Source organism: Dromiciops gliroides, chromosome 3 (genome assembly GCF_019393635.1).
Source record: "Dromiciops gliroides isolate mDroGli1 chromosome 3, mDroGli1.pri, whole genome shotgun sequence".
NCBI classification, from domain to species: domain Eukaryota; kingdom Metazoa; phylum Chordata; class Mammalia; order Microbiotheria; family Microbiotheriidae; genus Dromiciops; species Dromiciops gliroides.
In genome coordinates, this window is record NC_057863.1 from 300240796 (window position 1) to 300257704 (window position 16909).

The 16909-nt window shown below is 36.7% G+C and overlaps 1 protein-coding gene across 1 annotated transcript in view; it reads right to left on the minus strand.

Annotated features, from left to right (window-relative positions):
* Positions 1-2765: 2765 nt before the first annotated feature.
* SMS (spermine synthase) overlaps positions 2766-16909 on the minus strand; it is a 70644-nt gene continuing 56500 nt past the window's right edge. The window contains exons 10-11 of the mRNA XM_043996119.1: positions 8967-9082; positions 2766-4814 (exon numbers count right to left, since the gene is read on the minus strand). Of these exons, the coding sequence (XP_043852054.1) occupies positions 4775-4814; positions 8967-9082 (156 nt within the window). The 3' untranslated portion in view covers positions 2766-4774. The remainder of the gene's footprint in view (positions 4815-8966; positions 9083-16909) is intronic.

Genomic DNA, 16909 nt, shown 5'->3' on the forward strand with positions numbered 1-16909 from the left:
ATGGAAGGAGTTCTCCACTCTATCTTTTCCACTTAGAAAGATGGTGGGGTCCCAGGGGCAGGGGGTACTGAAGATACTGAGGGTACTAAGGGGGTACATGTTTCAGAGTTAATAGTCTGCCAAGATGGTAAGATTCCAGAGGGTATGATAAATTTGGAGTGAAGTCAAATTGGAAATATATATATATATATCACACATACATGTTTTTACATATTAATACATAAAATGTATTGTTCATAGTGACTGAATTTTAAGATTTAAAAACTCCAGTTTTCATGGAGTACTGGAGAACTAAGAGCCTGACACCCCACTGAGCTGCTCCTAGTGCCGTCCCTCCTGAAACTTTCGTCTACAGTATACACATACATACATGTGCGCACACACACATATTTTATGTTGTTCAGCGTGTCTGATTTTTCATGACCCTTTTTTGGGTTTCCATGGCAAAGAGACTCTAGTGGTTTGTCATTTCCTTCCCCAGCTCATTTTACAGATGAGCAACTGAGGCAAACAAAATTAAATTGACCTGCCCAGAATCACACAGCTAATAAGTCTGAGGCAGGATTTGAACTTCCTGACCCTGGACCCTGTACTCAATCCACTGTACTACTTAATTACCCTAGATTTTCTATATTTATATATATATATATATAAAAATTCCATATTAAATATTACTATATTGTATGAAAGTTATATTTTATGTGCATTTAAGTATACATATGTACATTATGTAAACATATTAATTTTTCCTCCATTCAAACAAACTCCTTGAAGGCAAGGGCTGTTTTCTCATCTTTCTATCCTGAGGTTAGCAAGGTGCTTATAGCACATAGTAGATACTCTGTAACTCTATTTGTTGATTGATGGCCAGTAGTCTTAAGAATTCACTTACCAGGTAAAGCTGGGAAAATCATTTAATGTCTCTGAACCTGTTTCCTCATTTTTTTTTCCCCAAAAGGAATGGCTGGAACTCATTGATTCTATAAAGGTTCAAGTTTTTCCCCATGAGATTATACTCAGGTGTGCAGAATCCATTATTCTTGGCTGAAGCTTTCTCTTGCATCTTTTCATGCTGCCTTCTAGACAAACAGAAATGGGGGCCACTAAACCTCACAAAGGGATCCCTGAGGGTTGTATACTGAAAACTATATTATGTTTCACTGTATTTTATTTGTGAAGAATTCCCCACTTGCATTTTAATCTGATTCAAGCTGCACTCTAGAGCGCAATGGGCCACTTGAAGATAAGAGTTTGACACCCATGGTCTATACAACTGAAACCTGCATTGGTAGAGGGAGTTCCTTCACCTGGGAGCTCTATTTAGCAATGAAATAGGGATGAACAAAGCACAATGGTACTTGAGATTGGATCAATCATGTGACAAGAGATCTGACTTTCTTACTACTCCCAAATCAGTACTGACAGATTAACTACCACTCAAATCCAGGAATTCCAGTGAGGTCCCCCAATCGTTTTGGGGGAGCATCAAGGCGACAGTTAGATTTATCTGCTAAGCTCAAGAACAATAAACCCATTAAAAACAGAACCTGTAATCTCTTTAGGGCAAGGACCTGTGTTTGAGGGCAGGGGAGAGGGTGAAAACAAAATGAGGATTGCTCCATGGCCACTGAATAAAAACTGGGACTAGAAACACTGGGACTTCTGACTCCTAAACTACTCCATCAATTCACTTTCCCCCTTGCTTTTCTGAAAATCCCCAATAAGTTTCCCCACACACATACACAGTCATTTATAAGCAAAGTACAAAGCAAAGCATATATATCCTTTTACTAAATAGCTGCTACTTTTAGAGAAGAGGATAAAGCAGAGCAAAAAAGGACCAAGGCTTTGCTCAAAGGTGCCATCAAGACTCAATTCACACCCCCTAGTACCTCCCTGGCCCACCCTGCTTCAAGCCTTGGAGTTGGAAGAGGGGCAAACAACTATAGCCCTTGTCAGTGCCTTGTTATGGGTCCCTCCCATCACCATAAAAGGCAAAAACGGGGCGGGGGGGGGGGGGGCCGGTGAAGTGGTGTTCAGATCAAAATAAAGAGGTAGGTAATAAACCAAGTTAGGCGGTAGCAAGCCCAACTTTGGAAAATTATAATGGATCCAAATGAATAAGGTAACTGCCCAAGTGGTCATAGCATACCTTTATTTAACATATGCACTGCACTACAGCAGCCAATACATTGCCAGCAATCTTTCTTGAGCACAGTCAAATCACTATCAATCAAGTTTTTGTTTTTTTCTTTTTTTAAATCACATTTCTAGGTGGAAGCAGCATTTGGTGCAAAGAATACAATTAGACACAAACCAATTCTTGGTACTTATTGATAGGTGTGGAATTGAGCTCATAATAACTATGTCCACATTTGCTTTTCAATGAAAAAAAAAGGCTATATATTGAGCTATATATAGTACGTTCCATTCAAAAGCTCACTGTACAGAGGGAATTGAGCTTTAAATTTTACACTACAGCATTAAAAATAAATCTTAAATGACAGTGCTTCACTCTTTAAACATTTCTGCAGAATCTCTTCAGCAATAGCAAATAAAGTCACCAGTATTCAGTATTTTGCATGCTATCTTTTTAAAGTAACTACAAAATATTTCCAAACCACAAAGGTCATTCTTTCTCCACGCAAATAATGACAATAAGAAAATTATAGGAGTTGTGTGCATTATTAGTTTCACACAACACATTTTCCTTATCCCTCCCCTCTCCCATGCCCTCCCCTTATTCCCCCTACCCACCCACCCCATATACCTTTGTACTGAATGTACCTTTCCAGGGACCTGAATGTACAAACCCACCACACATATTTCTAACTTGGTGTCTTTGTAGCAGGACCTGTGCCCCCAGACTGATCGCTGGATATCCTGCTTCAGCCCACAAGTTGATCTGATCGTCAAGTTCAAAGTTCAAGTTATGCCTGGATGCTGGTCATACCATATCCCCAGCACCACATAGGCAAGCACAATTATTTCAAGTTGCTTTTCAGTGGTGGTGGGTTTTTCAATGGAGAAGGAAAATGCTCCCTCCCTCTGTTCAACTCAAATGGTATTTAAACATTAACAGCACCATTATATATTATGTGTGTATAATTTGTATGTGTGTATATTCTATAATGTTCAGATATAAACATATATATGAACATTATACCCAGCCTTTGTTTCTGCAAGCATTCTCAAAGACAAGCTTGTCCATTTTACAAAGGCTGTCAAAGACAAATTTTACTACATGTCTAACACTACAAAAACTATTTGTTGGTTAAAGACAGGTCCGGTTATAACATCGTGTTTTATCCTATATACTGAATAAGGGGAACCATTAATATCTCTTCTCTTCCCTCCCACCCCAATAAATCAAGCAGTTAAAATGCCTTACTTTTTAAAGAAAATTTGTTTCTTCTGAAATGCAGAATTTGGGAAAGAGAGTGCTGCTTTAAAAAAATTTCTCCCTTCAGCATTATAAAAAGTATCTTTCTTCCTCCTTAGAAGTGGTAAAGAATATCTCATTTACAATGGTCTGCTTACAGCAAACTTACCATAAATGAATTGATCCAATCAGCAAACTTAAACTTTTCAAAAAGATATAGGGAAGAAATGTCCAAGGGAAGAAATCTTAGACATCTCAAATCTTAACTTTGAAATACTCTAAATTTCAACAAATATAACAAACAGATATGTACTGTGACCTATGTGAATTGCTAAACTTGGAAAACTGATACCTATATGCTTCTTATGATCTATCAACTCACCCCCCACCCACTCCCCATAATGTGAGAAGTGCAGAGCTTTGGGCTGCTTAGTTCTCTTATGTATATATCTAAGTTAACTACAACTCTCTGAAACAAAGGTACTCCTGTAAATTCCTGGAGTAGCTAGCCATCCAAAGAGCGCCTCATACCAGAGTGTGATATGGAATATGGGAGCATGCTTTGACTTTCAATGTGTTTGGTACCAAAATTATATTGATTAACCTAACATCAGAGTTCAAGTTTACAAGAAAAATAAATTTGCATGTGTAATGAACTGAGGTGAGAGGGAAGACAAGGGAAAGATGTCTATTGTACAAATTGGTTAATGAAACTATATATGTGGATGTACATACGTATATACATCTACATATATAAAAAACAGAGCTACAATCACATCAGGGTAAGAATGTTTTATGGGACTACAATATTGAGAATAAGTTTTTAAAAAACACACAAAAAATTACTTTTTATAATGGAAGCACTGTTATTCACTTTAAAGTTTCCTTAAACCCAATTTCTAAAAACAGAATTGACTTTTGGAAAAGGAAAAATATACATATTTTCAAATATCCCTTAACAATGAAATTTTTAAAAGAATGAAACTCAAAAAAAGGAAAAAAAGAAAACTCATACCTCATGCACCTCCACATATCCATTCATATTCTTTCTCTTTCACTCACACACACACAAACACACACACACACACACACACACACACACACACACAGCTCTATCATAAAAGCCTACATTAACAGAGAAATACAAGGATCACATTCTAAAAGGTTCAGTGCATTCAGCAGCATTGCTGCCAATTCATCTTTAAGTTGACTTTCAAAAAATAACACCCTAGAGCTCATCAAAATATACATTTTCCATTTGCTTTTTAAATTAAAATAATAATAAAAAAACTTTTTAAGGAATTCACAATCAATAGAATGACTAATTTCAGGGTCATCTAGAGCATATAATTTAAAAGGTTCAAGATGGAGATATGCAGGCAAGAATAATCTTCAAAATTCAGTTTTCTTCCAAACAGTGTAAAATACCCACCTGATGGGAGGGGAAAGAAAGTCAAGGAACACAAACATATGTCATTCAAAGAAAAAGTCTTTAAGTACCAGTTAAAATGTCACACATACCAGAGTCTGGATGAAAACCTAATCTTTTTTGTGTACTAAAAATGACTAGGCCTTTAGATCACTTTCTGATACCATCTATGAAATGGAAAAAGCATGAATGAGGGGCTATGTTACATAAATGAGTTGGAGATTGCCTAAGGGACCCTCCATGAAATCAAATGATTTTCTCTTCCTTCTCTTACGCTACTGAACAATAAAAAAAGATAGAAAATAAGAAAAATAAATAAATGGAAAAGACTAACAATTATACATAGTCAGACAAAATAATAAATTAGTGATTTCCAAAAATTTCTCTTGTTCTGTAATGCTGTTTTAACAGCCTCTGGTGACAGGGATCAAGAAAGTTTTGGGGAATTCATGCACTTGGGAGAAATGTTCAATTTAGTGATTTTTTGAAATTTACCATATTTACCATAATTTAAACTGCACACTTGCCAAAGGCAAGGGTGAGGGAAGAAATATAAGTTGTTGGTCAATAGTCACTGAAAAATCTAGATGCTACAAAAAAAGCTTCCTAACTTTCTTATATGCTCCAAAGTAGAATAGGCTGCCTTTAGAAGGTAGGCAGTTCCCCATCACCAGAAATTTTCAGAGGAGCTTGATGATCTTTTTTTTTTTTTGCAGGGCAATGAGGGTTAAGTGACTTGCCCAGGGTTACACAGCTAGTAAGTGTCAAATGTCTGAGGCTGGATTTGAACTCAGGTACTCCTGAATCCAGGGCCGGTATTTTATCCACTGCACCCCCTATCTGCCCCCAGCTTGATGATCTTTTGAGGAAACTGAATAAAGGATTCCTATGTAGGTATGGGTTGAGCTACCTGGAACTACAGGAGGAGCTGACATTTATATGGGGAAACCTTTGGTTTTAATTTTTGTATTGGTCTGTTATTGATATTTTGATTTTATAGCTTACTGCTACCGCTGGGGCTGTTGTCAAGATATTCTAGTCAAGAAATGAGTTCACAGATGTTGGGAACCCCTGGGCTAGATACAAAAAACTAAATTGGAGCTTTGATCTTTCCAGGAGATTGTTTGCACTTCCTTAATACCCATTAGTCTGAAGAGATTTCTTTAACCACCATTCAACATTTTTTCTAGGGAAAAAAAAATGAAAGTTATTTTCCCCCATTCTATTCTCTAAGGAAAGAAAAGAATTCCAAAAGAAGCATCCAGTGATGCTAACCTAACTTAATTATAAGGTAAACTCAAAAGAAGCATTACATAAACCCATGGGATTAACAGTCATAATTCATAAACCTCATTTTCCTGAGGACTGGTAATCTATACTCACTCTTTAAAGCAAATTAGCTCTACTTTTACAGTAGCTATCATTAAAAATTCCCACTTAGAAATATAAGGACGGGGCGGCTAGGTGGCGCAGTGGATAGAGCACTGGCCCTAGAGTCAGGAGTACCTGAGTTCAAATCCGGCCTCAGATACTTAACACTTACTAGCTGTGTGACCCTCAGAGCAAGTCACTTAACCCCAATTGCCTCACTAAAAAAAAAAAGAAGAGAAATATAAAAACTAACCTGCCTTCACATACAAAAACTGGCACAGCAGTCTTGTTTATTCATGCTCAAGGAATGAGATGATCCTCATCTGAGTGAATTTTCCAAATGCCTAAAATTTACTCATTTCAAGCATTCCTTTAAAAAATTACAAAAATGTTAATGGAAATCTTTCTAAACATATTATTTATTTCCTAGTTTTCTTAAATAATATATGTTAAACCTAACTAATTTCCAAACATGAAATGGCTATCATGGATTTAGAGACAAAGTCAAATCTCCGTATTTTATAGATGAGGAAACTGAGGCCCATGAATTAACACACTAACTTGAAATATAATGATATCTTCAGGGGCTACTCAAGTGTGGGGCTGCTTCCTCTCATACAATATTGTTGTGCTTTGGTAGTTCTGTGCCTGCTTTTAAGATTCTCTCTTCCCTAGATCTCAAGTTCAGTTACCCTTCAGTTTGACAGAGCAGCACAAATACCCCTAGGTACCCAAGTATAAGTATTAGCAGTAAACAAGCAGATACTACTATTCCTTTTTAATAGTTTATATAAAAAAAAGCACTTCACTAAAATTTTGCTGGCTCCTATCTTAAGTCTGTATGGTTCCCTCCATTATTTATACTTCTTGACTCTTCACATCATCCTCATATTACTCCCCAACCCTACCATGAGAAAATATCCAAAAGTAGAAAAGATAAAAACTAATTTTTAAAAATATATATATAGGGGCAGCTAGGTGGCGCAGTGGATAGAGCACCGGCCCTGGAGTCAGGAGTACCTGAGTTCAAATCCGGCCTCAGACACTTAACACTTACTAGCTGTGTGACCCTGGGCAAGTCACTTAACCCCAATTGCCTCACTAAAAATATATATATATATATATATATATGTATATTGTACATTGTATATAGTAGCAGCAATATTATACTAGGATCAGCTGTGAATGACTTACTCTCAGCAATACAATGATCCAAGCCAATTCTAAAGGACTCATGATGAAAAAGGTTATCTACATTCAGAGAAAGTACTTGATGGAGTCTGAATGCAGATTGAAGCAAACTATGTTTCATTCTTCATTTTTTACTGGGTTTTGTTTTTTTGGTCTGTTTTCCTTCACAACATAAATAACATGGAAATATGTTTTGCATGACTGCACATGTATAACCTATATCAAATCAATTACCATCTGGGTGGGGGGAATGGGAGGGAGAGAATTTGGAAATCCATTTGGAACATTTTTTTAAATGTTAAAAATTTGTTGTTGCATGTAATTGGGAAAAATAAAATAAGATACTACTTTTTTTAAAGTGACCACCTTACACACTACCTGAAATTTCTCTCTTCATTTCCTTAATATGACTGAAATTCTATTACTTAAAATAAAACTTTGGGGAGATATACAGATCATTTAGTCAACAAGATACCTCTCAGTTCCCCTGGCTTCCTTTAAGATTAGGCTCAAAGTTTCTTTAATAAGCCTAGGTAATAGTAAGCAATCAGTTTCCACAACCATAAAATGGGGATATAATGATATCACCTACCTCCCGGGGTTGTTGTGAGGACATAATGAGATAACATTTGCTATATAAATGTTAGATGTTATTATAATTATCATAATATGACAATCATAATTACATATGATCTTCCATTTATTCATTACCAGTTCCTACCTCACTGCAGATGTTTTCCTAATTGCTTCAAACTTGCTAAACTAGCATCTTCCACTGTTCTTACCACTGTCCAAGGTCCCTATTTTAATTTGGGACAAAAATCCTGCAATAAAGAAAATCGTATGATAACTGATGGAGGCTAGGTCCTAAAAAGTTAGGTCTAAAAGGTAAATATGACAGGCAGCATAGTACATTGGATACAGAACTGGCTTCTGGTCAGGAAGAGCTACGCTCAAGGCCCACCTCTCACACACTCTGGCTTTGTGACCTTGGGGTCAAGACATTGTAATCTCACAATTCTCCACTATTCTTGCAAAGGAGGTGCCCAACTGCCTTGGTAAAGGGAGTTTTCTCCCTTAGAAGTTCCTAATACCAATGAAATCATAAGCTTAGTCACCATCCAAGACAGAAATAGGTTTTCTGGGTGTCATGTGGAAATACCACATGGGGTACCTAATGAATCCACTTCAGTAGCTGTGACATCATAGATAAAATACTGCTCTCATAATCTGGATGAGCTGGGTTCAAGTTCCAACTCTAACATATACCATCTGCACGACCCTGGCCAAACTCCTTAAATAACAATAACAATGATAACAAGAGCTAAAATGTATTTAATGCTTACTACGTGCCAGGCACTGTTACTAAGAGTTTTACAATTATTACCTCATTGATTCTTAATGTTAATGCCCCAGGCAAATTTCTAAAGATTAATAGTCAGCTTTGGTAAAAGGAGTTTCATTACAGGAAGCTTCCCCAAACCAAAAGGATAATTCTGGTCAAAAAATAAATAACCATCATTTAGTTTACAACATGAATCTAGGCTCCTTGGGTATTCGGCACAAATTCCATTCAAAAAAAAAAAAGGATACAATTCCATGTATGAGGGAACACATACAATTTCCTTTGAGAATTCCACAGGACAATAAAGCCGGCTAAGTTGTTCTTCATAGAGTGTCAAGGCTTCAGTCAAATTGATACAGTTCCCCTGAAAAACAAGATGAGATATGATGCTATTCAAAAAGGTCTTATTCATGAAACCCCACATAGTCTAAAAAACCTGACTAAAAAAGAAAGTATAAAAGTTCTGAATAAAGTTCCATTTTTTTAAAATCTTATCTTTTTTTTCCCCATTGCCTTAATTCTTATTTTTTTTTTTTGAGGAGTGGAGGGGGGAAGAGAACCTCACAAACCCATCAACATACCAAAAATAAAAATCTGAAAATACATGCATTACCCTACACCCATGGACCTCCCACCTCTACAAAGAACTTGGGGAGGGAAAGGGGCATTCTCCTCATTTCTTTTTGAGACCATGCTTGTTCTATGTCATCAATACATTCATTTTTTTTTAGCAACAAATATTTATTTTATTTTTTCCAGTTACATGTAAGGGTAGTTTTTAACATTCATTTTCATAAGATTTAGAGTTCCAAATTTTTCTCTCTCCCTCCCTTTCCTCCCCTCTCCACAAGATCGCGACCAGTTTATATATGTATAATCCACAAATGTTCTTTTTATCAGTTCTTTCTATGGGGGTGCATAGTAAGGTTCCTCATTAGTTCCTTGGGATTGTCTTGGATCATTGCATTGCTGAGAGTAGTTAAGTCATTCACAATTGCTCAATGACCAATACTGCTATCACTATGCATAATGTCCTCCCAGCTCTGCTCACTTCACTATACATCGATGTTCATTAGTCTTTCCAGGTTTTTCGGGGATCATCCTGTTTGTCATTTCCTGTAGCACAAGACCATTCCACTAAAATCATATAGCACAGCTTTTTCCATCATTCCTCAATTGATGGACATTCCCTTGATTCTCAATTCTTAGCTTCCACCGAGAGTTGCTATAAATATTTTTTGTACAATTTTTCCCCCCTTTTCTCTTTTTGATGATTACTATTGTTAACTGTTTCCCTTCCCCATGATATTTATTCTATTATCCATCTCCTTTCATCCTATCACTCTTCAAAAGGGATTTGCTTCTGTCTGTCCCCTCCCCCACTCTGCCCTTCCTTCTTTTGCCCTTCTCTTTATCCCCTTCCCTGATACATTGATTTTTAATTATTTTGTGGGTGCTGTTCTTTCCATTTTCATTGTTATAGTCACTTTGTATATTGTTTTCTTGTCTCTCTTTACTTTGCATTAAATCATGTTTTTCCATGCTACTTTAATCCTATTTTACATTTATAACATGGTAATATCCCATTACAAAGCTCCATTTCTAAAAGGGAAAAAGCCTTCAGTACTTTATTACAAATGGCATAAGATTCCATTTAAAGAATGAAATTGTCAGCTTCATAATCTTCGAATTCACTTAACCATCCATTTCAAATGGCTGCAACATAAATAATAAAGCAGCCCCATAAATCCAGACACTAAAGCTTCTCATTAGTGAAAGATTCACTGCATCAATAACAATTATAACACTCATTTCGTGTATTTTGTTTCATATACATTATGATTTTTCTATCAAGACTATGTAGGTGCTGTAAAAGTATAGTTCCCTTATTTTCAAAATTATTTCAACTTCTATGGTTCTAGTTGATTACTTTAGTCACCCTCCCACTTAATTTGGGGGGGGAAGGGGGGAATGAGGATTAATTGACTTGCCCAGGGTCACACAGCTAGTTAAGTGTCTAGTGTCTGAGGCTGGATTTGTACTCAGGTCCTCCTGAATCCAGAGCCAGTGCTTTATCCACTGCACTACCTAGCTGCCCTCTCCCACTTAAATTTTTAAAATAATTCATTCTGCCTTATGGGTTGGACCAGATGGCCTCTGAGCTCTTTATCATATTTAAAGCTTTATATAAAAATTTTCCCCAAAATATTAAGCCTAATGATACAAAAAAAGAAAAAAAATCCTCACTCTATCTTAAATTGAGAACTTGATCACTGAACCTTATGAGAACTCAAGACTGACTCTACTTCTGTGTACGTGTGTGTATATAGATATAGATATGCATAAAGATATTCAGTATTTGTTGTAACTGGAAGGTGCTGACACAGTGAATGCATCATTAATGATACATTAGCAACATTAGCACCAGAGAATGTCAGGCTATTTTATTAGCATTATACTGTCTACATTTGGGGGATGAGATGTGGAGGGAAGGAAGAGACCTATGATTCGATTGTAATTCATCTGAAACAAGCTTTAGAATGTTGATGGGGGTACCAAGGTTAAATGACTTTTATCTGTGGTCACAGAATCACTATGTATCAAGAGAAAAAACTTGAACACAGGTTTTCCAAACTCTCTGACTTATACCACACACCATAACTATTATGTCTTCATGGTAGTTAAAAAAAAAGAGAGAGAGAGAATAATTATTAAACATTTCCCTGAAACATGATCACACCTACCCGGTTAGGTCTAATATGGAATAGTCCTCAGAAAATTTTTCCCACTAAAGTTTTGTTTTAGAGGAACTTCTCTCCCCACAAAGTTAAAAAGTTTCACAGAAGCCAGGCATGATTTTATAGGGTTCTCAGAAAATTAATGTATTAAATAAGCACAGTAATATTTTAAGTAGCATGTTCAAGTCTTTTAGATGGAAGCTCTAATACTCAATTCTTATCTGTTCATTCCACAGCTACAGAAAACCTCTCCAGAATCCCAGGAATTAAGAGAACGAAAGTTCCAACCATCTTCTTTATTTTGCATAACAAATACTTTTGATAGAGAAGTCCAAATTCCTTTTCTACCATTTACAGGATAGAATCTAATTGATTGCAGGAGAAATAAAAACAAGGTTTTCACTGAAAAGCCAGCTAATTCAGACTGTTTCAGATGTATAGATTAGGTTAAGGACACAGTCTTAAATTGAGAACAGTAAAGTCTCTGACTGGCTATAATTCATTTTTACTTTTTTCCATATCTTACTGAAATTTCCATCTTTCAAACAAGGATTTGGGAAAGAAAACTGAAAAAGATTACCAAGTGTTTACACTTTAGTGGGTCAGATGTTTGGAAGTTGGTTGCAAGCTTGTCATGTGGCGAACTAAAACATTGGAAAGGCATAAAGGACTCCAAAGCTAGTATTTTCTCTACTGTACCATTTTGTTTTGTTTTGTTTATTGAGGGGCAGTGGGGGTTAAGTGACATGCTAGTTAGTGTCAAGGGTCTGAGGCCAGATTTGAATTCGGCTAGTTAGTGTCAAGGGTCTGAGGCCAGATTTGAACTCCGGTCCTTGTGAATCCAGGTCCAGTGCTCTATCCACTGCACCACCTAGCTGCCCCTACTATACTATTTTGCCTTTCATTTCCAGAAGATTTTTAGTGAGAGAAATTTTTTTAGATGACACACTTTCTTTCTTAGCTTCCCATACCTTCTAAGTTCTTGAGACTGGGGCGGGGGGGAGGGATGGACCTATTCTACTAAAAAATGTTTATTCCCTTTATAAAAAAAAAAAAAGACCTTCAACACAGCTCAAAATAGTTGAATTCTCCCCCTCTCACATTGCTGGGGTTTTTTTGGGAGAAGAGTCTGGACCTGTGATTTCATTCACAAGAACTCTCAATGTGAAAACTTTTTCCATGGGACTACAAAATAAATTAGTCTTAAGAAGTTCCTAGGGGTACCAAGAGTCCCCTTACCGATAGCCAAACAGCCAAATGTATCAGGATCTGAAAGCAGCTCTTCCCCACTTTGATGCCAGACCTCTACTAACTATGTGATTAAGGCCTTGAACAAAATATGAGGTAGATATTGTTAGATTAAGTTCATTTAAAAATAAACTTGTCACAGTCTTCCTAAAACTTCAAGTCTTTAAAATACATTCGAAAATAGCTACAGTGGACAGACCAGAAAAGATTTCATCCTAAAGAAAAACTAAATGGTTTAATTTAGCACAATCACATAAAATGACGTTATTTTTTAAGGTCTATTTGTTTAGTAACCTATTATCATCTGGAAGGCTTCAGTGGGTATTTGGCTCAACTGCCCTTTGCTAAGCATATAATTTTATTTCAACATCAAGTTCACGGTGAGAGTACACAAACACCACATGTGTAATTTAAAATTCATAAATAGAAAATACTGCTGGGTAATTTTTAGAACATATCACCACTGTGGAAGTCATATAATGGCAATACGACTAAGGTACAGTAAACTAGTCTCTAAAGACCTGTTCCTTGTCATCTTAAAATTCACAGTTTTTTGTAAAGGGCACATGGGAGTACCTCTTTGGAGTGACAATGTGGCAAGATACAGGAAGGAAATGGGAAAAATTTTAGTGCTATTTTTTTCACATTGTCAAACACCCTAAAAAAACCCAGACCACTGTCACAAATCATGGTCTACAAAAAAAGAAACAAGATACATTTCTTTTCAAATCCACTCATTTTTCTACTATATCAAAATAAATACTTTATTTTTCCCTAGCTGTTAGGAAAGGAAATGTGGTAGAATACAAAAGGCAATGAATTTGGAATCACGTTAAAAAAAAACAACAAATCTCCACCACCTACTACCTATGCAACCATGGAAAATCAAATCACCTACCTAGAAAAGGAGGGAGCTGGACACTACTTCTAAGGTCCCTCTCAGCTCAATCAAAAATAATCAATAAGAGCATATCAGACACTGTGCTTTAATAAGCACAAGGGATACAAAGAAAGGCAAAATGCTTTCAAAGAGGTCAACAGTCTAATGGGCAAGACAACATGTAAACAATTATATGCATACAGGATATAAACAGGATAAATGGGAAATATTCAACAGAGGGAAGGGATTAGGACATGAGAAGATCTAGGGTTCTACTGAACATTTAACTCAAGAAAGTCAGAGATAGAAAGAAAAGTCTGACATATAAGAAAATATTCACTGTAGCATTCTGTTAGAGCAAATAACTGCCAACAAAATATGTACCCATCAATTGGGGAATGGCTGGATAAATAAAAAATTACTCTACTCTTAAGAAATTATGAAATTTGGGGCAGCTAGGTGGCGCAGTGGATAGAGCACCGGCCCTGGATTCAGGAGGACCCGAGTTCAAATCTGGCCTCAGACACTTGACACTAGCTGTGTGACCTTGGGCAAGTCACTTAACCCCAATTACCTCATCGAAACCAAAAATAAACCAACAACAACAAAAAGAAATTATGTAATTATGAAAAGCATGGGAGGACTTGTATGGAATGATGTATGCTAAACCAAGACCAAGAGAATTACATATAATATCACACACACACACACACACACACACACACACACACACACACACACACATACACAAAACCGACACAAACCTAAAATGAGTAATAGTTAACTGTTAAAATAATTAAAATAGGGCAGCTAGGTAGTGCAGTGGATAAAGCACCAGCCCTGGATTCAGGAGGACCCGAGTTCAAATGTGGCATCAGACACTTGACACTTACTAGCTGTGTGACCCTGGGCAAGTCACTTAGCACTCATTGCCCAGCAAAAAAAAAAAAAAAAAAACAACTCACAATTAAAACACTTAAGTCATGACGAATTGTAATAACATTCTGTTTTATATACCTTCCTCCTCTCAGGAGAAAATTTGGGGGCCACAAATGTGAAATATGGTATATACTGTCAGATGGTGCCCCTTTTGCTTGGTTTTATTTAAGATACTGTGGGTTTTATTTTGTTTTTTTAATTATAAAGAAGGATTCAGTGGGGAGGACATAAAGGGAAATAATGTCAGCATAAAAAAATTTTTAATGCAACAAGAAAACAATTTTTTAAAGATGCAATTAAAAAAAAAACAATCTGATATTAATAATAAAGAAAAAAATACGGAACTACTTCAGTTTCCCATGACAACATTTTCCAAACTTGACAAAAAACCAGGTTTGGGATAGAAATATACTTAAATGAACACATAAGTACCAAGTTCAAGGGAGGAAGAGGAGTATGAAATACCCCTTGGGATGAAATTTTTTTTAATTAAAAGAATTTAAGTCACTAAGCTCTAGGACTTCCTGATCCCATGTTAAAACATAATTTTATGTGACTTCTCAAAAAAAAAAAAATCCACATCAAGATTGAAGGTAAAACTAAATTCATGGTAAACCAAACTCCCTACTAGGGATGAGTCTAGCAATTACTACTACTCTACTCAACCACTTTAGGAGCAAGGCCAGGGCGGCCTGACCAGAAGCCCCTGAGGGTTCTAACCAGCTCATCCATCTACTGATTGCTAAGGCAAATAGATTCTAAAGAAAGGGACATTCCAAAACTGGGAGGAAGAAGGGGGAGAATAAAAAAGCAGAAATATCATCAAATTCTAGATTTAAAACAGAAAAGGACCAAAGATCTAGCCCAATCCCTCTCATTTTACAAATGAAAATGTTAAGTGATCCACTCAAGGCCACAAAAGTGGCATAACCAGGATTTGAATCCAGACCCTGACTTTAAATCCAGGGTTTGTTTTACGAATATCACATTGCCTTTAAGACTCAGCTCAAGTCTCACCACCTCCACAAGCTTTTACATCAGTGAACTTAGCTCACTCGAATATACTATAAAATATTCTGCACTAATAAATACTCTACACCTCCCCAACTACAATGTAAAGGAAACAAGAAAAAGAAACTAGTCTGTACTTCTTTTGAAGGAGAGGCAACACAGCATAGAAAAAGAGAGAGAGAGAAAGAAAATGTACGTGTGTGTGTGTGTGTGTGTGTGTGTGTGTGTGTGTTGGAGGGGAAGGAACAGTCTTAGAAGACCTGGTATCAAAGTCCTTACTTATTTGTATAAGTTTTGGGCAAATCACCTTGGGTCTGTAACTTGAACACACAATATACACACACCTCCCATCATCCAACATACCTTACTTCTCCCAATGCATTAATGTTTTTGGCTTCCATGTCATATTATTGATTTTTACTGAGTTTGTGGCTCACTAACACTCCCAGATTTTTTCCACATGAACTGCTATCTTACCCATGTCTCTACTTAGCTTGGCTGCGGTTTCTTTAAACCCTCCCTTCTTACTGCCAAATTCTTCAAAAAAAGGAGTCTATTGGTGATGTCTCCACTTCCATCTTCTACCATCTGGTTTCTAACCTTGGTGAAACCCTTGTGCCTCTATTGGAAATGTACTTAACTCCAACGACAAAGGACTTTTGAGCATTTCATCTAACCCAATTCTACTCTCCTAACTTCCCTACTTCTTTTAATACCACTGATCTCCTAGTCACCTCATATTGAAACCAAGTCATGTCAAAGAGCATATCCTCCCTCCCTAATATCTAGGTTCCAAGTCTTGCAGAGTCTGCCATATATCTTTTACTCATAAAAAATACTAGTTCATTTATGCCCCCATTCGCCTTCACTTGGCTCCAATTATATTAATTGCCTAATTTTGTCTCTATGACTAGCACTCACCTACATGAAACCAAACACATTTTGTTGTTCAGTCGTTTCAGTTGTGTCCAACCCTTCATGACCCCATTTGGCGTTTTCTTGGCAAGGATAGTAGAGTGGCTTACCATTTCCTTCTCCAAAACTACATACTAATATCTGAGAACTCTTTCCTTAATATGGTTTCTATTAAAACAATCATATCTGGGGGCAGCTAGATGGCGCAGTGAATAGAGCACCGACCCTGGATTCAGGAGGACCTGAGTTCAAATCTGGCCTTAGACACTTAACACTGACTAGCCTAACCCCAATTACCTCACACACACCAAAAAAAATCGTATCTGTTTCAGATTTTGAACTACTGACAGTGCCAAAAACTCTTAATGATGATAACTTTCTTTTCTGGGTTTTCAGTAGCTATGGTGACTGAGGACTTAGGGGCCAAAGACACATCGGCCAAGCTGTATCTTCCACAGAG